The sequence below is a fragment of the Helianthus annuus genome, chromosome 9 (genome assembly GCF_002127325.2).
Source record: "Helianthus annuus cultivar XRQ/B chromosome 9, HanXRQr2.0-SUNRISE, whole genome shotgun sequence".
Classification (NCBI taxonomy): Eukaryota; Viridiplantae; Streptophyta; class Magnoliopsida; order Asterales; family Asteraceae; genus Helianthus; species Helianthus annuus.
The window spans coordinates 55,041,594-55,063,643 of NC_035441.2; the positions used below are offsets into that span (position 1 = coordinate 55,041,594).

Sequence of the window (22,050 nt, forward strand, 5' to 3'; positions counted from 1 at the left end):
GCTCTAACCGTTTTGGTGACATCTGTCATGCTCTCATTGATGGAAAACATTCCACGCCGAAGGTGTACATGGGGTGCTGACGCCATCCTTGCTCTGATTAGTGGAAAAGGAATCCACACTCAGGGTGTGCATGGAGGGCGATCTGCTGTGCACATGACCAGCATAAGATAGGAAGTGTGACGCTTTGTTTAGATGTGTATGGTTGATCTATTGCCACGTGCCTCTAATGATGTCATCGGCAGATGATCTGGTACATTCCTTTATAAGTCCTCCCACTCTTAGTGTGCGTACGCAACTTTTGCGTGTGCGGGCTACGACAGTAGATTCTAGATTCTATGGAAGTATGTTGGAAAGGAGAATATATACAAAGATGTCATTTTGTGATGTTAAATCGTAGGAAAGACATCTTTTCTTCATCTTTTCTCTGATCATATGTTACCCCTAGCCCTCTTCCTTTTTGTTCTTCCTCTATGGCCTCTTCTGGTAGATCAAAAGAGAGTGGCGTGCATTCACAACTTGAAACGATCGCCATTAAGTGGTCGAGAAAAGGGTTTCAATAATTGTGTAGGCAATTTTGTCTAAAAGATGAGTGGGGTGTTACTGTCTCCAGAGCCTCATCATAGTGTTGCAAATCTCCCAAAGGTAAAAATGACTTTTTACATAGCAATAACCACTAAACCACAAAGACCAAATTCACAATTAACTCTTAATGTTATATATAAGTATGAGTTATTGGTATTTTGAGTTATTTATATTTTATTGATTTAATTTAAAAATTAGTTGTGGCATACGAAACGTATAAAAACGTGTTGTATTTCTAGTGATTTGGTAAGTTATGGCAAAATGCGGAAAGATCTAAGGACAGAAGTGTTGTGACAAGTAGGCTATTAGTTTAAACATTCCTAGTGCCGTTAGGGCTTTTTATTTTTATTGTTTAACTGATATTTTATTGTTAACAATATATTACACATAATTGTTAGACTTAAATTTAGTTAATAATTAATATTTATATAACTTAGTTTGTTGTTTCCTTGTTGAATCAACTAGTATAAATAACTACTTCATGCATTCTAACAAATGACGCATTTATATAAAAGAAGTTATTTCATGAATCTAATAACTGTTAAAAAAACTAAATATAATAATTTATAATTATAAATTATAAAGCTAGACGTAGGTTAAATAATTCTCTCCCTATATTATAGCCAATATTCATGGGGAAAATTGAATAAATTTTATGTTTACGTCGGTTGGTACTCTTCATACGTGTTATATTCCAGTGTGGATTGGTACTCTTAAATAGCAACTTGTAAGGTACACGGATATCCATCAAGATTTTCATTAGTGTTTCAGATAATTAATCCACAAGCCTCTGTAGCAGCATATCCATGGAGGGTTACAGGAAACGAAAACAAGAAAGCCAAGAAAATCCAAACAAGAACATTGCACGTAATTTCAACAGTGGTGTATTTGAACAGGGTGAATCGTCCAACAGAGATCAAATCAATCCAAAGGTTCTTCCTCCTTCACATATAAAATACAATATATACTTTTTAGATATTATGTTGTGAATCTTTTGTTCAATATATAGCATACAACAGTTTTAATATATGTAACTTTTAGAAATTATGTTATATTTGTTGTTTTGCGCTCTCTCTCTCTCTCTCTCTAGGATTCCCTTTTCTTTAATAAACTACGTCTTGCATAAATGGTCTGTAATGATTAAGTACTGATAGGGAATAAAGATGGGTTAGAAATTGCCACTCGTGAAGTTGCTACTACTGAGTAGTGTTATTGATTAACAATGAATATAATAGATGTTCTTTCCCTTTTCTGTTGTATAAACGGTGAGGAGAAAATTGTATTGTATTTCAATCTTGTTTTCGTATTTTTGAATTGACACAACAAGAACATAAGATGATATTTAGGGGTTTGGGTTTAGTATAAATGGACTGGAGTCAATTTCCACGTCAAACCCACGAACACGTATAACTAAGCATGCCGTGTTCGTTGGTGTTAAACTTCCTAACATTTTGTATATTTTCTTTCAATAGGAAGAGACTCCAAGACATGTGTTGGCTTTAGGGAATCAAACATCTATACTCAACCAAGTTGAGTTAGCATTGTCTCAAGAATCCCAGCAGAATGGACAGAAAAAGTTACGCGTGCCTCCACAGCATCGTAAACCACATAGGAAGGCTACTAATATTCCTGCACTTTCACTGAAGATCGGCAACTGGGAGGTGAGTTCTTTCAAGAAAAAGAAAATATTGTTATTATATATATTGTTGTTACTGATCAAGTATTCAAATTCGAGCAGTGGGAATCCAAAAACGAGGGAGATTTGGTAGCTAAATTCTACTACGGAACGAAGAAACTGGTGTGGGAAGTTCTTTGCGGCTCCCTGAAAAAGAAGATTGAATTTCGATGGTCGCAGATATCCGCCATCAACGCCTATCTGGATGGAAACCAAACCAGTCGTCTTGATATCCAGGTTTTTCTTTATCTTAAGTTATTTAATTCTATTTTTATTGTATTGTTTAAACTAATATTCATCACGAGGACATCATTATGCAGTTAAAAGAACCTCCAAGACTCTGTGAAGAGACTAAGTTGAACCCAAAAATGCGTACCAAATGGGAGAACAGCTCGAGTGATTTTACTGGAGATCAAACTCGCATTTGCAGCCAACATACTATTAGATTTGCACCGCGAGTATTGGATGGTCAGTTCGCGAAGCTTTTGGAGTGCGATGAACGTCTATCCAACTTAACAAAACAACCTTTTCCATATCATAATCAATTTTTTTTCCAACACCAAACCCTTGATTTCTCATGTAATATAAGCATCCACGCACTTGTACCAAATAAGGACAAAAAAGGAATGAGTGTACCTTATGCCCCAATTCTTGCTCAACCAGTTAGCTCCTTTGTTGGACATTCTAGCTGTAACTTACCAACTTCAGGTGAATATCTAACTTTGTAACTATGATTTCAATCTTTTTGTGTTAATGAAGTGTTTAATTACATCTTTTTATTGTTTTTACAGTTTTGAAGCTCCCAACTTTGGATCAAAAAGGAAACAGTCAGATTCCAGATATTCCGTTGACCCACACCGAAGAGCTAGATCATATTCTACCAAACCATGAAACCGATAAGATGAATGATGCTGAAAATATAAACCAAGAAACAAACTTCAAAACTGGTCCGACCGACCAGAGCTATGAGATGAAGTCCGCCACTACGGATAACAGTGGAACTGTTTTTGAGGAACGCAATTCCTTCTTACCTGTTGAATCCAGAAATGGAATGGATGACTCCTCTAATCAAGGGAACAATCATTTTGGATATGTAGATGACCAGATGCTTAGTGTGTGTGGGCCGTTCCCTTTCGAAGAACCAAATTCTTGGTTACATCCTGAATTTAACCTGCATGAATTCAGCAATGGTGCATGTAATGGTGTGAATCACATAGGATTTTCAGATGATGATGATGGAATATATATAAACTCTCTCTGGGATTAAGTTAGATTGTAGAATTTGTGCTTGCTTCCGAGAACTAGTAATGGAAGATTATAAACTCTATTTGGGATTAACTTCACATATTGTTATTAGCTTTTAACTTTTTTTGTTTTCATTAATGGAATATATTTTCATTAATGGCAGTTGTGGCATGCACACTAGTAAGTGACTAGGCAGACTGACAATGAGTGTCAATTGTGAGAATTGCACAACTCTCGAGTATAAGGCCGCTAAGATAACTCTTGTCTATGCATTGCTACGTTTAGCCTCATCTATGTCGACCTTTTACTTTCAAGACAGCGGGAGCATGTGGTGAGAAAAGAAAAGTAATATTCGTCCTAAAAGAGGTACTTGTGGAAGGGCCGGATGTGTCAACGAAACCCTTGCACCTTAGAAAGTTATGCTAGACATCAAGTGTGGTGGTGTGGCTCCAAACAATGATGGTTCGCTTTTACGTTCCAAGTGTAGCTTGTGATAGGATGGCATAGACTATTGATTTTAATTATGGGTTAATTTAATTTTTACCAAATAGGGCCGTAAGAGCCAATTTTAACACATATTTGATCGTGGCATCTTGATGAACCCATTCATCTCTTAGGACACTTAAGTTTAAATAACCTATTAAAACTAAGTTTGTCGCGACTTGTATAATCATATAAAAGTTAATAGTTTTAAAACTATTAAGTTATGAGTTTTAGAAAGTTAAAACTTTTTAAATTTCAAAAACTCTAATGGTTATTATTTATTTTTAAATTAACTATTTGTTTTATAACAAATATTTACAGGTTGTAAAAATTAGTTTAGAACTTGTTATAATTATTGTAAACATTTTAAAACACCTTTTAAAAGTTTGGTATTAGGTTAGTGTGTGATATAACAACTTATATGATAAAAGCAACCATAATAACAAAAAATAAATATGTAAATCTTTAGTCCATTTTGTTTGTTCTTGCTAGAGCCAAATAGCAAGACCAAACTGAGTCACGGGGTAACAAATACAAAACAACCACAAGGATGGACCTAGTGCATCTAGTTGTCTTCAGCACCTCCATGATTCATGTAATGTCTTCTGTTTTGTATTCGGGTCTTCAACTTTATATTATAATATAAAATATAACAAAATTGAAACCCTAGTCTATTACAACTCTGAGCCGCAAAGTGGGCCAAAAACCATAAAACAAAAACAAAACAAGAACAAAAATACAAGTAGAAGGTCGACCAGATTCACATATTCAACACAATCATATTGAAGTGAGCAATCTTTTGGTCAAATAAAAAAAAAAAAAAAAAAACTTTTGGCCAAATAACTTGTTGCCCAAAAAATATTTAGATCTGAGTTTGAGATCTATAACTGGTTAAAAGGACCGGTTTCGATCTTCATGTTGTAAGTTGTAAGCGTAGCTCTAATACCACTGTCGGGATTCAATGGTGTCAATATTTGATATTTTTATTAACTAAATATATAATTAATAAAAGCGCAGCGGAATAAATATAATAATCAACACCAAAAATGAACGGAAAAGGATCATGGTTACAAAAATGCGGTTACAAAAATGCAAATACGATTAGCAATATTAATTAATCTACTGATGAGATTTAATATACCTTAGTGGTTAAAGATTAACCGTGTGAGACACCAAGGTACGATGAACGGATGCTAGTACACGAACACAAACGAAGAGTGAGGCGTATAGTGGCGACACTTGACTTGATGGAACCACAAAAACAAAAAAAAAAAACCCCCTTTTTCCTTTTGGAGTTCAATCGCAAAAGGAAAAAAAACGCTTTTAGGGTTGGCGGCTATTGTTGTTTTTCAAAAGGATAAGTAGTATATATTATATATTATAATATAAATAGGTAATTAGGCTTTATCTCATAAACCCTAACAACTATTACTAATTATCTTTCGGCCCTACAAAGCCCAATACGACTAGTACAATCCCAAACATGATACAAAGCCCGCAAAGACAAAATTTAATTAAATAAGTAATTAAACGCTAAATTATTTATAACCTGTATAAATAATAAATCTCATTTCTCGTGGATATAACTATTCTAGATAATTATATATTTAGTTCCGTTAATCGTTCGTGTTCACCAGTTAATCAAGTTAAGTGGATTTAATGTTCGTTGCCCAAGGTGTAACTCTTACGGGTCATAGTTCGGTCAGCAGCATTGACTTATCGAACCGTACATATAAATCCAACATTTTCCTCAGTTCAACCAATAGAGACTTCTAAGGAGAGCTTCCAGACATGTTCACCGGCAAGGCTTGCAAAACAGTAACACCGTTAGGCTTGCCACAAGATGGGATTCCTCCCTTTGACCACCCTCGGGCGTGAGAGTAAAACCCGTTCGATGAAGGAATTAGGGTTTTCAGGTAAAGTCAGAGAGAGAGAGTGTGTGTACCTTATGAATGTAGATCTTTCTTATATTAGTAGTAGATTTGGTTAAATGTCACTTTCCTTTCTGTGAGATGTTCCTGATGGCTCTAACCCTTTTGGTGACATCTGTCATGCTCTCATTGATGGAAAACATTCCACGCCGAAGGTGTATATGGGGTGCTGACGCCATCCTTGCTCTGATTAGTGGAAAAGGAATCCACACTCAGGGTGTGCATGGAGGGCGAGCTGCTGTGCACGTGACCACCATAAGATAGGAAGTGCGACGCTTTGTTTAGATGTGTAAGGTTGATCTTTTGCGACGTGCCTCTGATGATGTCATTGACAGATGATCTGTTACATTCCTTTATAAGTCCTCCTAGTCTTAGTGTGTGTGCGCAACTTTTCCGTGTGCGGGCGACAACAGATTCTAGATTCTATGGAAGTGTGTTGGAAAGGAGAATATATACAAATGATGTCATTTTTGGATGTCAAATCATAGGAAAGACATATTTTCTTCATCTTTTCTCTGATCATATGTTACCCCTAGCCCTCTTCCTTTCTGTTCTTCCTCTATGGCTTCATCTGGTAGATCAAAAGAGGGTGGCGTGCATTCAGATCGCCATTAAGTGGTCGAGAAAAAGGGTTTCAAAAATTGTGCAGGCAATTTTGTCTAAAAGATGAGTGGGGTGTTACTGTCTCCAGAGCCTTATCATACTGTTGCAAATCTCCCTAAGGGAAAAATGACTTTGTACATAGCAACAACCACTAAACCACAAAGACCAAAACCGCAATTTACTCTTAATGTTATTTATAAGTATGAGTTATTGGTTTTTTGAGTTATTTATATTTTATAGATTTAATGTAAAAATTAGTTGTGGCATACGAAACATACAAAAAAACGTGTTGTATAGTGATTTGGTAAGTTATGGCAAAATGTGGAAGATCTAAGGACAGAGGTGTTGTGACAAGTAGCTATTAGTTTAAATTCCTAGTGCCGTTAGGGCTTTTTATTTTTAATTTTTTAACTTATATTTTAATTTTAACAATGTATTACACATAATTGTTAAACTAAAATTTAGTTAAGAGTTAATTACACAAATGGGTCATTTGGTTTATACCTAATTTCGTCTTTGGTTACTAACTTTTTTTTAACATATTTAGGTTCTATGGTTTCAATTTTGTAACAACTTTCGGTACTAACACCAAAATTAGTTAATTAATGACTAAAATACCCTTGCATTTTTTTAAATTTATCAATGTAACACATTTGGGTACTACCACCTAATTTTATTTAAGTTTTTTTTTTTTTAAGTTAACACTATAATATCATTCCACACGAAAAAGGGCAATTACAAAGCAATGGCAGGTAGTCGGGCAACAAGTTGCGCCGCCACCCCTTTTGAATAGAAAAACCAATTCTACTAAAATTGATTTAAGTTTAAATCAATTTTACAAAATCTATTTATTTTTTTATTTTCATCTTTTTATTATATCTCTTAATTAACATAAAGTCTATTTATTTTTTTATTTTCATATTTTTATTAAATTTCTTATTTAACATAAAATCTACTTGTTACACCAGTATTTTTTTAAATAGATTTTTTAAATAAAATCTACTAGCTATATAGTTTTATGTAAATTAAATTTCTTACTAGTTTTAAATAATGCAAACCTTACTCGTTTTCAATTTTGGATATATATGATTGATAATAATATAAATAATAATAATAATAATAATAATCAATATCTTTCATGTAAAAAAAATTAAGTCATTTTTAACTCGTTTTTTTGTTCATTTACATTTTACTATTTTAGAAAGATATTTAATTTACATAAAATCTACTAGTTGCACATGTAAAATCTACTAGCTATATAGTTTTATGTAAATTAAATATCTTTTTTACAAAAAAACGAGTTAAAAAAAGGCTTAAATTTTTTTAGTTTTATCTAAAATACCTAGCTATTTAGTTTTATCTAAAATACCTAGCTGTATAGTTTTTTTTTGTAAATTAAACTATACAGCTAGGTATTTTTATAACGCGTGGAAAAATAATGATTCCCACCGCCAGTCATACAAACAACGAGTGATAGCAGATTTCTGTTATTTTTATAACGCGTAAAAAAGTAATGGATGCGAGGGAGTGTGGGGGTTTATTGTTAGGTATTGAGAGTGATGACCATTGCCACTAAAAAAAGATGTGAGTGATAGAATAGTGGCTGATGACATGACAGGAGTTGATTGGATGCTTGTGAGTGATAGAATTCTATCACTAGTGACCACCCCCACCCCCTAAGACTAGTGGGTATGGGGGCCGGCTGAGACCCGGCTAGGACCGGCGCCGGTCCCCACACCCCCCCCCATCCCAAAACGGCAACAACAGCAATGAAGCGACGATGGATCTAGGTTTTCAAAGTGGGGAAGAATGTTCAAATCTGGAAGATTGAAGTCAATGTCATGTTTCAGCTCCAGTTTCAAGCAACTCAGGTATAAAGTTCTTGAATTTTTCAATATTTTTTAAATTAATTGAAATTAAATAAAAAAATGGAATTGATTGTTTTGAGCACATTGAAGTCGAGAATGCGATCATTGATTCTTTCAATCAGTAACAATGGATCTAGGTTTTCAAAGTGGGGAAGAAGCAGGAGGCTGGGATGGGGGTGGGGGCCACTCAATGGCTAATTTGTTAAAATAGTAACGGTAATGACCTAATTACCCCTAAGAAAAGGACAAAACATCATAATTTAATTTGAGGAATTTGAGCTGATTTCACTTTTGGACCAAAATGGCAACAAAACTGAAACCACAGGGACCCAGATGCAAAAAGTTTGAGATATGGACTAAAGTGGCATAACTGCCCAAACCTCAGGGACCAAAATGGCAGTTTACTCAAAGTAGAATGTTGATAGAACATGACTAATTTAATCAAACTTATATCCCACTTTATCTGAATATCTTGAGTTGTACAACACTCGTCTCGACTATTTAGTCCATACGTATTTTTTCAACTTCATATAATACATTCTTGAGGTTTTGACATCCTTAATGCTTCTAGCATTATCAATCCATGAGGGAATTCTTTCCATCTTATCCAAATATGCATGTGCTTTCACTATTTAGAAGTTTTGTTACATAAATTTTACCATTTAACACATAGATATCTATATCATATGAAAAAATGTCATGAACACTTGCTTTTATCTCCAAAATCCATATTGTACCATGCATGTACACTATTTATTGAGATATCACAATCATTGGGTACAAGTTTTCTATGTATGTTTCTTGCTGCACAAGTATTACATCGTTGAGATGTTTCAATTAACCTTTTAAGCACTCAATTGCTTTAGAAACTCATCAGAAGTTCCAATTATATCCAACATATAAAATAATCATAACCTATTCAAATCCGAATGTGTATAAATGATCACATTGTTCTCGAGAACTTACTTAACGTGACCTACATAATTTAATCCGTCGGGACTTGCATCTAAACTTTAAGTTCCAAGTGATACATAGCATTCATAAGGAGAATATCAATTCTCTCTTTATATTACCAGACTAATAAACGTAAGTCGTCGTAAATATATACTTTTTTATATTTTTAGTCGAAATCGTCCGGAACGCGCGTCGATCCATAACGAGCGTCGAAACGTAAGTCGTCGTAAATATATAACTTTTTATATTTTTAGTCGAAGTCGTCCGTAACGGGCGTAGGTCCGTAACAAGCGTCCAAACCTAAGTCGTCGTAGATATATATTGTTTATATTATTTAGTAGAAGTCGTTCGTAACACGCATAGGTCCGTAACGAGCGTCGAAACGTAAGTCGTCGTAAATATATAATATTTATATTTTTAGTCGAAATCGTCCGTAACGCACTTAAGTCCGTAACGAGCGTCGAAATGTAAGTCGTCGTAAATATATAGTTTTTTATATTTTTAGTCGAAATTGTCCGTAATGCACGTAGGTCCGTAACGAGCGTCAAAATGTAAGTCATCGTAAATGTATAATTTTTTATATTTTAAGTCGAAGTCGTCCGTAACGCGCGTAGGTCCGTTAGGAGCATCGAAACCTAAGTCGTCGTAGATATATAATGTTTATATTATTTAGTTGAAGTCCTCCGTAACACGCGTAGGTTCGTAACGAGCGTTGAAATGTAAATCGTCGTAAATATATAATATTTATATTCTTAGTCGAAATCTTCCGTAACGTGTTTAGTTCCCTAACGAGCGTCGAAACGTAAGTCGTCGTTAATATATAATTTTTTTATATTTTTAGTCGAAATTATCCGTAACGCGTGTAGGTCCGTAGCGAGCGTCGAAACATAATTCGTCATAAATATATAATTTTTTATATTTTTAGTCGAAGTCGTCCGTAACTTGAGGGCCCCGCTCCCTGATCCGCATCCCTCCAGGGCGAGGCGACAACGGCGGTATCGGGAATGGTGTTTCACCATGCTGGATAGCTGCCTGTATATCACCCTGGATCGCCCGCATGAGAAGATGCTCAGTACGACAGTGAGTGGCGTCTATCTGCGCCTGTAACCGCTCCTACATCCGCTCTAACGCAAGTGCCACAACTGGATGGAGCTGGTCGTACAGAACGTGATGGGGGTACTGAGGCACCCCTGTGGCTGCGGCTCCGGTTGTGGACCACCTGGCGGGGGCGGTGCCGGAAATGGTGGGTGAGTGTGGTCACCATCGTCGTCATCGTCGTCGTCGTCGTCCTCTATGGCATCACCATCTGCTGGCTGGCTGACCCTGTGCCGGTTCTGGCAGCAACTCTGGTAACTCGCCTGGGCGAGCGACGGGGGCAAACAGTTGCCCTTCGAGTCCTATAAATCGAACCCCGAGCCCAAGGAGGTCACGCGTCACGTGCATGCCGATCAGGGTCTACCGTGTCAACCTGACCGGCTCCATCACGCCCACTCGTCGAATAATGGGTCCTGCTGGGGTACAAGGCCCGATGAGACGGCGATACGCGTGATGTACGCCCCCGTACAACACAGACTTCTCCTGCCTGTGGTACGCCGCCGCAAACCACTGGGCTAGGCAGTGATGGAAGGCGCATGTCTCCCCCCATACAAGACAGTACAGGTACAAGAGATCCCCCTGATTGCACCACTCGCGACTCTGCTCGCGTGGTGCAGTGGATGAGGCAATAAGCCTGTGCAGGTAACGGTACAGGGGATCTTTGATCCAGAAAACCCTCGACTTCGACTTTGGGCCAAAGCGACGGTCATTGATCACCTGCTAGAACCTGCAGAGAGTCTAACGGGGGGCCATATGGATGCCATCGGTGTAGTTGGGGGTGTTTGTCTCCTCCATCGTGTAAAGGCCGCAGTGCATGACAAACTCTCTCAATGAAATCTCATGCCACACACCGGCTAGACGGAAGGTCACTTCTATCCACGGGTCGTCGGGGTTATCAAGCTCCTCTGACTGGTCTGCAAGCCTGGGAGCGAAGTTAAAACATGACAAGAACTCGCACACCATGACCCTGAACGACGACGAGTATGCAATATCGAACAACCTGTCACACAGTGTGGTTAGTATCCATTTCGTATACAAAACAAAGAAAACACAGTAACAAATAGTATAACTCTCCCATGGAGTATCGTGTCGAATGAACCTCGGGCTCTTGCCACCTCGTCCACCTCCGCGAGAGCCGACCAATCGATGGCCGCGTGGTCGCCGATCTACATACGCCGAAACTTTTCACATCTGTGAAAAGCCTTGCTCCTCTCATTGAATGCTAGATAAGGATTATCTAGCAACAGATCCACGTCTAGGCCACCGCGCCCACGCCCACGTCCACGCCCACCGGCCACCGCCGCCCCCGCCCCCACCTGTCCACGTCCGCCACCTCCACCGCCACCTCCGGCACCAGGTCCGACACCTCAACGGCCAGCACCCAGGCCTCTCCCTCTACCAACGACGACATCCATATCTGCATGAATAAACCATTTTTTACAAAATATAACAGTTTTAGTTAATTTTTTAAAAAATATAACATTTTTTGATTAATTTTTTTAAAAAATATAACAGTTTTAAGAACTTGTTACATATTCGACGCTCATTACAGATTCGATGACTTACATTTTGACGCTCGTTATGGAACTACGCGCGTTATGGACGACTTCGACAATATAATATAAATATTATATATTTACGGCGTCTTAGGTTTTGACGCTCGTTACGGACCTACGCGCGTTACGGACGACTTCGACTATAATATATATATATATATATATATATATATAGGGAGCCGCTAAAATAAGAACCACCCCCAGTTGTAAGAACCGCGAGAACCACTCTCAACCAATCAGAATTTGCCAACCTAAAGGGCAGTTTGGTCATTTACTTCCAATGTCAAATCCCCCTCTCTCCTCATTTAATGCTATCAGACATGATAAAATCTCTCACTTTTCACTTTCTTTAAAATCTCTTACCTCTCTCTCTCTTCAACCTAAATGAAAGAAACCCAAATATCCCAATCGGATTCCCATACATCTTCTAAATTCCAATCCCATTCCCACATGTCTTTTGAATTCCCTAAAATCACCCATTTCTAAAGTCTCCTTTAAATCATTAAATTGCCTCAAAGCCCAAGATCAGAAGAGAAGGAGCAGCAGCCGCTGACTTCGACGGCGACCGGCGACGGACCGCCGTTGGCGGAGGAGCCGCGTAGGGCGGTGGTGAGCCTGAGCGACGGCATTACCCACACTCTCGTTCCCATGATTGCAGCGACAAGATCAGAAGAGAAGGAGTAGCAACGGCTGGTGACGGAAACAGAGCCGGCGGCGGCGGGGGTGCGGTCGGCCGGCGGCATCGTCGATGATGATTATGGATGGTGATGAAGTCCCGTTGTGAACAATGATGATGGTCGTGTTTTATGTCATTCAGGTTTGTTTTGGTTCGAGTTTTGTTTCGGGTTTTCAGTTCGGGTCTTTCGGGTTCTACTCGGGTCAACCACAGATTCAGTTTTGGTTCTACTCGGGTTTTCAGTTCGGGTCTTTCGGGTTCTAAGCGGGAGTCTCAGTCAGATTTCAGGTTGCGGGTCATCAGGTTTCGGGCCAGACTCAAGTATGGTTCGAGTTTTTGTTCGGGTCAGCCGTGGGTCGAGTTTCGGGTCAGTGGGTGCGGGTTTGGTTCAACCCGGTTCGGAAGCTTCAGGTCGGCGTCTCAGTCAAACCGGGTCAGATTCAGAGTTGTTCGGGTCAAGCATAGGCTCGGTCTCGGTTCGGGTCTTGCAGTTCGGTAGAGAGTTATTATTACGTTAGTTTAGATTTTATTTAGTTAACGTGCACCGAGCTCGAACTGATACTTTAGTTAACGTGCACCGAGCTCAAAAATAGGTGATGTTTTGCCGGTGATTTTGATGTTTTGCCGGTGATTTATTGATGTTCGCCGGTGATTTATTGATGTTTGCCGGTGATATGGTTGTTGGTGCTTTTTGATCTTAATCTGGATATTTGGTTTGATTCTGAGTTTAGTATGTTGGGGATTTTGATATGTGGGTTTTGATTTGTGATATTTAAATCTGGGGGCTTTGATACGATCGATGGGGTGGCGATGATGTAAAAATAGAGAAAAAAAACAACGTAGATTTATGGGTGCGTTCGTTTTAACGTGAAAACGTAAAAAGTTTTACGCAAAACGTAAAAAGTTTTACATAAAAATTTCATGTAAAACGTAATACATAAAAATTTTACGTAAAACGTAAATTTTTTAACATAAAAAGTAAAACGTAAAAAGTTTTACGTACAATATTTTGTTTGTTGGGTTTTTTTTTTAGGCGTCGATGATGAAAACAATATATCCGAGACGCTTCACCGAGTTCGCGATTTCTGGGTGCGTTCGTTTTTTCCTAAAAACGTTTTTGTAAAAAAAAATAAACCGTAAACTTTTTGACGGAAACCGTAAACTTTTTAACGTAAAAAGTAAAAAGTTTTAGATAAAACGTAAATTTTTTTTACTAAAACGTAAAAAACGTTAATGTAAAAACGTAAAACGTAAAAATTTAACGTAAATCGGAAAACGTAAAAAGTTTAACGTAAAACGTAAAAAGTTTTACGTAAAACGTAAAAAGTTTAACGTAAAAAAACGCCGCTTGAAAAAATCGAGCGTAAAACGTAAAATGTAAATTTTTTAACGTAAAACGGAAAAACGGCGCGTTGAAAAAACGACGCGTGAAAAAGCCGGGCGTAAAACGTAAAAAACCGATGCGTAAAAGGTAAAAAACCGACGCGTAAAACGTAAAAAACCGACGCGTAAAACGTAAAAAGCCGGGGTGTAAAACGTAAAAAATCGGGGCGTAAAACGTAAAATAACGTTAACGTAAAAAATTGGCGCGTAAAATGTTAAAAAAACGTTAACGTAAAAAAACGTTTTTGTAAAAAAAAATTAAACCGTAAACTTGTTAACGTAAACCGTAAACTTTTTATCGTAAAACGTAAAAACGTGAAGCGTAAAAAGTGTTACGTAAATTTTTTCGTAAGTCTTACGTAAAACGTAAAAAGTTTTTCGTAAGTTTTACGTATTAAAAACGTAAAACGTAAAACGTTAAAAGTTTTTCGTAAAAAAACGACGCATTAAAAAACGTGGAGAAACGGCGCGTTTTGAAAAAATGACGCTTGAAAAAACGGCGCGTAAAAACGCGTAAAAAAACGGCGCGTTAAAAAACTTCGGAAAAACCGCGCGTTAAAAAACTTCAAAAAAACGGCGCATTAAAAAACTTCGGAAAAACGGCGCGTTAAAACGGCGTGTAAAAAGCATGTAAAAAATTTGGCGCGTTGAAAAACGTGGAAAAAAACGGCGCGTAAAAAACGTGTAAAAAACCGTGCGTTAAAAAAACGCCGACTGAGAAAAACGACGACTTAAAAAAACGGCGCGTAAAAAACGGCGTTAAAAACGACGCGTTAAAAAAACGCCGATTGAGAAAAACGACGCATTTGAAAAACGGCGCGTTAAAACGGCGCGTAAAAACGGCGCGTGAACAACGGCACATAAAAAACGGCGTTAAAAAACGGCACGTTAAAAAACGGCGTTAAAAACGGCGCGTTAAAAACGCCGATTGAGAACGACGCGTTAAAAAACGGCGCGTTAAAAACGCTGTTTGAGAACGGCGCGTTAACAAACGGCGTTAAAAAACGGCGCGTTAAAAAACGGCGCGTTAAAAACGGCGCGTTAGAAACGGCATGTTAAGAAAACGCCGATTGAGAAAAACGACGCCTTAAAAAAAACGGCGCGTAAAAAACGCCGCGTTAAAAACGGCGTTAAAAACGGCGCGTTAAAAAACGGCGTTAAAAAACAGCGTTAAAACAGCGTGTTACGCTTGAAAAACGGCGCGTAAAAAAACGGCGCGTCAAAAAAACGTAAAAAGTTTAACGTAAATCTTAAATTGTAAAAAAGTATAAAAATCTTTTAAAAAAAAATCTGAATTTAAAAATGTTTTTAATAAAGAAATTATGTTTAAAAAATAAAAGTAATAAAAAGTAATTAATGAATAGGACAAAAAAGGTAATTTAAAATTAATATATATAAAAAGACAAAATAGAGTTATTTTACTTAAATACCCTTTTGTATTATAATATTAAAGACATAATAAGACAAAAAGCTTTTAATATTAATATTAACTACTTTTAATCACATCCATCCATCTAGTTGATCTAAGGGCCATAAAGTGGTTCTCATGGTTTTTACAACTAGAGGTGGTTTTCATTTTGGCGATCCCCTATATATATATATATATATATACACATATATATATATATATAATATATTTACGACGTCTTAGGTTTCGACGCTCGTTACGGACATACGCGCGTTACGGACGATTTCGACTAAAAATATAAAAAATAATATATTTACGACGACTTACGTTTCGACGCTTTTTACGGACCTACGCGCGTTACGTAATATAAACATTATATATCTACGACGACTTAGGTTTAGACGCTCGTTACGGACCTACGCGGGTTACGGACGACTTCGACTAAAAATATTAAAAAAAATATATTTACGACGACTTACGTTTCGACGCTCGTTACGGACCTAACCGCGTTACGGACGATTTCGAATAAAAATATAAAAAATATATATTTACGACGACTTGCGTTTCGACGGTCGTTACGGACCTAAGCACGTTGTGGACGATTTCGACTAAAAATACAAATATTATATTTTTACGACGACTTACGTTTCGACGCTTGTTACGAACCTACACGTGTTACGGACGACTTCAACTAAATAATATAAACATTATATATCTACTACGACTTAGGTTTCGCAATTATGTCTAGTTAATGCTATATATAAGTATGAGTTATTGGTATTTTGAGTAATTTATATTTTATAGATTTAATTTAAAAATTAGTTGTAACATGCGAAACATACAAAAACATGTTGTATTTCTAGTGATTTGTTAAGTTATGGAAAAATGTGGAAAGATATAAGGACAGAGGTGTTGTGAATTAGTTAATAATTAATATTTATGTAACTTAGTTTGTTTGTTGTTTCTTTCTTGAATCAACTAGTATAAATAACTACTTCATGCATTCTAACAAATCATACGCATTTATATACAAGAAGTTATTTCATGAATCTAATAACCGTTAAAAAAACTGAATATAATGATTTATAATTATAATTTATAAAGATAGACGTAGGGGGTAAGATCAAATAAAAAGTTTATTTTGTCTAATTAGGATGAGAAGTAATCTTAACCAATCATTTTTCAAATCAATGGTTAAGATGAAAGTGTAGAAGAAAGGAGGAGTGCAAGGGTATCTTTGGAAAATCCTATTTATGGACTTTCTCTCTCCAAATGCAAGGCACATGCATATTTCACCCCTATTTTTTAAACGTTCATAACTTTTTTATACGACATTATTTTTTCATAAAAATTTCACCATAAAATCGAGCGTCTTTTTATCTTTAATTTGAGTACCATATTGCTATATAAAATATGAAGACTAAAAAAACCCACTAAAATGTGTTGTATTTCTATGTTGTATAACATTTTTTGTGCTGGATTTTTGTACTATATTTTTTTACTAAATTTTTTGTGCTGATTTTTTTTGTCTTAAATTTTTTTTCTCAATTTTTTATACTAGATTTTTTTGTACTACATTATTTTCCTGAATTTTTTTGTGATATATTTTTGGTAGTATATTTTTTGTGCTATATTTTTTTGTATTACATTTTTTGTGCTATATTTTTTGTACTAGATTTTTTGTGTTATATTTTTTTATACTAGATTTTTTGTGCTAGATTTTTTTGTACTAGATTTTTTTTGTATTTTAAAAAACAAAAGAGGTGCTACATGTCATATTCACTCCTATTTATAAAGACCAAAATGCCCTTGATTCCTACTTATTAGGAGTGCCACATGTCATCATCACAATCCTTCTTAGGCTACTTAGGCAAAATCCACTTTTTAGTGGATCCTTCCCCGGTTAAATAAGTCCCTCCCTATATTTTAGCAAATATTCATGGGGACAATTGAATAAATTTTATGTTTACGTATACGTGTTATACTCCATTGTGGATTGGTGCCCTTAAATAGCAACTTGTAAGGTACATGGATATCCATCAAGTTATTCATTAGTGTTTCAGATAATTAATCCACAAGCATCTGTAGCAGTATATCCATGAAGGGTTGCAGGAAACGAAAACAAGAAAGCCAAGAAAATCCAAACAAGAACATTGTACGTAATTTCAACAGTGGTGTATTTGAACACGATGAATCGTCCAACAGAGATCAAATCAATCCAAAGGTTCTTCCTCCCTTACATATAAAATACAATATATACTTTTTAGATATTATGTTGTGAATCTTTTGTTCAGTATATAGCATACAACAGTTTTAATATATGTAACTTTTTAGAAATTATGTTATGTTTGTTGGTTTGCTCTCTCTCTAGGATTCCCTTTTCTTTAATAAACTACGTCTTACATAAATGGTCTGTAATGATTAACACTGATAGGGAATAAAGATGGGTTAGAAATTGCCACTCGTGAAGTTGCTACTACTGAGTAGTGTCATTGATGAACAACGAATATAATAGACTTTCTTTCAGTTTTCTGTTAGGTATACATGTGTGTATAAACGGTTAGGAGAAAACTGTATTGTAGTTCAATCTTGTTTTCGTATTTTTGAATTGACACAACACCAAAACACAACAAGAACATAAGATGATATTTAGGGGTTTGGGTTTAGTATAAATGGACTGTAGTCACGTCAAACCCACGAACACGTATAACTAAGCAGGCCGTGTTCGTTGGTGTTAGACTTTCTAACATTTTGTATATTTTCTTTCAATAGGAAGAGACTCCAAGACATGTGTTGGCTTTAGGGAATCAAACATCTATACTCAACCAAGTTGAGTTAGCATTGTCTCAAGAATCCCAGCAGAATGGACAGAAAAAATTACGCGTGCCTCCACAGCATCGTAAACCACATAGGAAGGCTACTAATATTCCTGCACTTTCACTGAAGATCGGCAATTGGGAGGTTAGTTCTTTCAATAAAAAGAAAATATTGTTATTATATATATTGTTGATACTGATCAAGTATTCAAATTCGAGCAGTGGGAAGCCATAAACGAGGGAGATTTGGTAGCTAAATTCTACTACGGAACGAAGAAACTGGTGTGGGAAGTTCTTTGCGGCTCCCTGAAAAAGAAGATCGAATTTCGATGGTCGCAGATATCCGCCATTAATGCCTATCTGGATGGAAACCAAACCAGTCGTCTTGATATCAAGGTTTTTCTTTATCTTAAGTTATTTAATTCTATTTTTATTGTCTTGTTTAAAACTAATATTCATCACGAGGACATCATTATGCAGTTAAAAGAACCTCCAAGACTCTGTGAAGAGACTATGTTGAACCCAAAAATGCGTACCAAATGGGAGAACAGCTCGAGTGATTTTACTGGAGATCAAACTCGCATTTGCAGCCAACATACTATTAGATTTGCACCGCGAGTACTGGATTGTCAATTCGCAAAACTTTTGGAGTGCGATGAACGTCTATCCAACTTAACAAAACAACCTTTTCCATATCATAATCAATTTTTTTTCCAACACCAAACCCTTGATTTCTCATGTAATATAAGCATCCACGCACTTGTTCCAAATAAGGACCAAAAAGGAATGAGTGTACCTTATGCCCCAATTCTTGCTCAACCAGTTAGTTCCTTTGTTGGACATTCTAGCTATAACTTACCAACTCCAGGTGAATATTTAACGTTGTAACTATGATTTCTATCCTTTTGTGTTAATGGAGTGTTTAATTACGTCTTTTTATTGTTTTTACAGTTATGAAGCTCCCAAGTTTGGATCAAAAAGGAAACAGTCAGATTCCAGATATTCCATTGACCCACACCGAAGAGCTAGATCATATTCTACCAAACCATGAAACTGATAAGATGAATGCTGCTGAAAATATAAACCAAGAAACAAACTTCAAAAGTGATCCGACCCATCAAAGCTATGAGATGAAGTCCGCCACTACGGTTAACCAGGGAACTGTTTTTGAGGAACACAATTCCTTCTTACCTGTTGAATCCAGAAATGGAATGGATGACTCCTCTAATCAAGGGAATAATCATTTTGGATATGTAGATGACCAGATGCTTAGTGTGTGTGGGCCATTCCCTTTCGAAGAACCAAATTCTTGGTTACATCCTGAATTTAACCTGCATGAATTCAGCAATGGTGCATGTAATGGTGTGAATCACATAGGACTTTCAGATGATGATGATGGAATATATGTAAACTCTCTCTGGGATTAAGTTAGATTGTAGAATTGGTGCTTGCTTCTTTGGGATTAACTTCACATATTGTTATTAGCTTTTAACTTTTTTTGTTTTCATTAATGGAATTTATTTCATATTGTTAACAATTTGTTTAGTTGTTTTGAATTAATACTTTAATTCATCTTTTCTTAAAGACATATTATGGTTTAATCATAGCCTTTGATTAAATGTTCAAAATAAAAGAAGAACACCTGATTTATAATTTAATTTCTACCTATTCAGGGTTAATATTTATGAAAACTTTGTTTATATAAACATCAAATTACAAGAATACCCACCATACCACTAGAAAAGATTAAAATGCGAGGAATCCATCTCATCCAAATTCTTGGCAAAATTTTCAACGTGAGTACTTAAGGCTTAAAGACATTTAATTTGTGTTATATTGTTGGTCTTAATGATTGATCATGTTTGAATAGAATATGAAGTTTAGCGGGTCAAGTTATGTAATTAGTACAGTTAAGTTTACTATCTATACGGCTATTGTCAATGGGTTGACACCGGTGTACACGGTTAATTCCAGTTAGTATACCCACAAAATCAAAAGGTTGTAGCGGTTATTCTTACACTTATTCAACACTTATAAATAGGTGTCTATGCATCAACTATACAAAATATTTTTTGTAATGTATATTATCAAGTTCGAGTTTGTTTTACTCTCTAATACTTTCTCTGCAAAAAACTTCGTATAAACTTTGGGGTCCACACTTGTTTTGTCTTCGTACTTCTTTTTTGGTTTAATTAGTTGTGGCTCTTAATCAGGTTACCAAATCATACGCCTCTTCGGAAAGTTACCGCGATCATTCATCACATGACAACCACCTAAAGTCATTCTATGTAGAAAACGAATATGTGTGTGTTAATGTCATAAGGTGGTAGACCCCCACTTTGCGGGTAACACTCAACATATCGAACAAAAGTCACATAACCATTATTTGTGATGCGGGATCAAAACCTCAACAATGGAAATATGTATCCTGGAAATCTGTCGACGCAACAACTCCCCATTGATGAGGTAAAGTATTCAACAAAAACCACCCATAAGGGGTCTTAGCCCACCAACCATTATGGACCTTTTGCTCGGTTTTGCCTATACAAGAGTAATGGAGAGGAACTATTCCTCAACACATAGATTTTCCACCATGTTGAGGCAAAAATTACCAAACCGAAGTCCCGACCAAAACCTTTAACCCACTATTAAGTTATTAACATGTTATTGACTAAATAAACATACAAAACATGAAAGTTAGACTCAACAAACACAAGGTTAATGGTTTTTTAAGAGTTTAATAAAATTTACTTTCAATAGTCATTAGTTTCTTAAAGTGATTAACACACACCTTGAGGTTATCCAAAACATTAGGGGGGGGGGGGGGGGTGGGTTAAAGAACCATTAAGCATCCGTTTCCCCCAAGTTATGATGCAAGAACTTAGCCACTGATAGCTATAAAAGTAAAAACATCATCATTATTCATACGACGTGTACATTGTGACAACTGGCACCAAACCGGTAATTTCCGTACACTTTAGTTATTATTTAATGACTGGTAAGACACAATGTGTCAACAGAATGTGTCAACAGAATTGCAGAAAGCAGACAGACATTAGAGTTAGGGCCTAGGTATAGGTCCAATGACAAGAATACATTAAAACCCAAGAGTACATACAAGGGTTTATATATAGACCATCCGGAAGCTAAAATACGCACTAAAAAGCACCCGAAACGCACTTTAAGTGCAGAATTTCGTTAAATTCAGCTCAAATCAGCTTTTAAACATATAAATATCATGCAAAATTTGCGTTTTATTATCCAGAATACTTCCCTAAGTGTCGGGAACTGAAGGTGTTACAAAAGGGTACTTAAAAGACACTAAAAGGTGCAATTTAGCACTTTAACGAACCGGTATCTAACCGAACTATTTTTGAACTAGTTATGATGCCCGAACACCCTAACACCAACTAGAATATCTAATAACTAACCAACCTAATTATATATTTGGATTGGAACTAAGAACTAACTAATTGGTTGAATTTTACAAATAGACCCCCTCCCCCCTATGATTAAAATCGGCCCACATGGCTAATGGGGAGATTTTATTGATTTGTTTAATGGGATATGTCATGTACTAACTGGACACAAGATCATTTGGTTAACCACATGTTGGGAGTTATAAAGACAATCCACTAGTTCATAATCCTTCATCTTTCATCACCACACAACCTCCTTCTCCCTCTCCCCATTCTCGGCTCACACCCACCTCCATACTCCATCCATTCTCATTCATCTTCCAAGCATTCTAAGCATTAACAAAGGTGTAAGAAGG

General features: G+C 36.4%; 1 protein-coding gene across 1 annotated transcript; it reads left to right on the plus strand.

Moving 5' to 3' along the window:
- The first annotated feature begins 1,311 nt into the window (after positions 1-1,311).
- LOC110877794 lies at positions 1,312-19,795 on the plus strand. The gene is made up of 5 exons (XM_022125997.2): positions 1,312-1,514; positions 2,055-2,243; positions 18,498-18,671; positions 18,756-19,143; positions 19,227-19,795. The coding sequence occupies exons 1-5, from the start codon at positions 1,389-1,391 to the stop codon at positions 19,700-19,702; spliced, it is 1,353 nt and encodes a 450-aa protein (XP_021981689.1). The 5' UTR covers positions 1,312-1,388; the 3' UTR covers positions 19,703-19,795.
- Positions 19,796-22,050: the final 2,255 nt, after the last annotated feature.

Excerpts from the sequence above, each read along its gene's own strand:
- LOC110877794 (XM_022125997.2), top strand. The coding sequence starts at position 1,389 with ATGGAGGGTTACAGGAAACGAAAACAAGAAAGCCAAGAAAATCCAAAC. Across the intron at positions 1,515-2,054 it reads GAGATCAAATCAATCCAAAG|GAAGAGACTCCAAGACATGT; the intron begins GTTCTTCCTCCT and ends TTCTTTCAATAG. Across the intron at positions 19,144-19,226 it reads CTATAACTTACCAACTCCAG|TTATGAAGCTCCCAAGTTTG; the intron begins GTGAATATTTAA and ends TTGTTTTTACAG.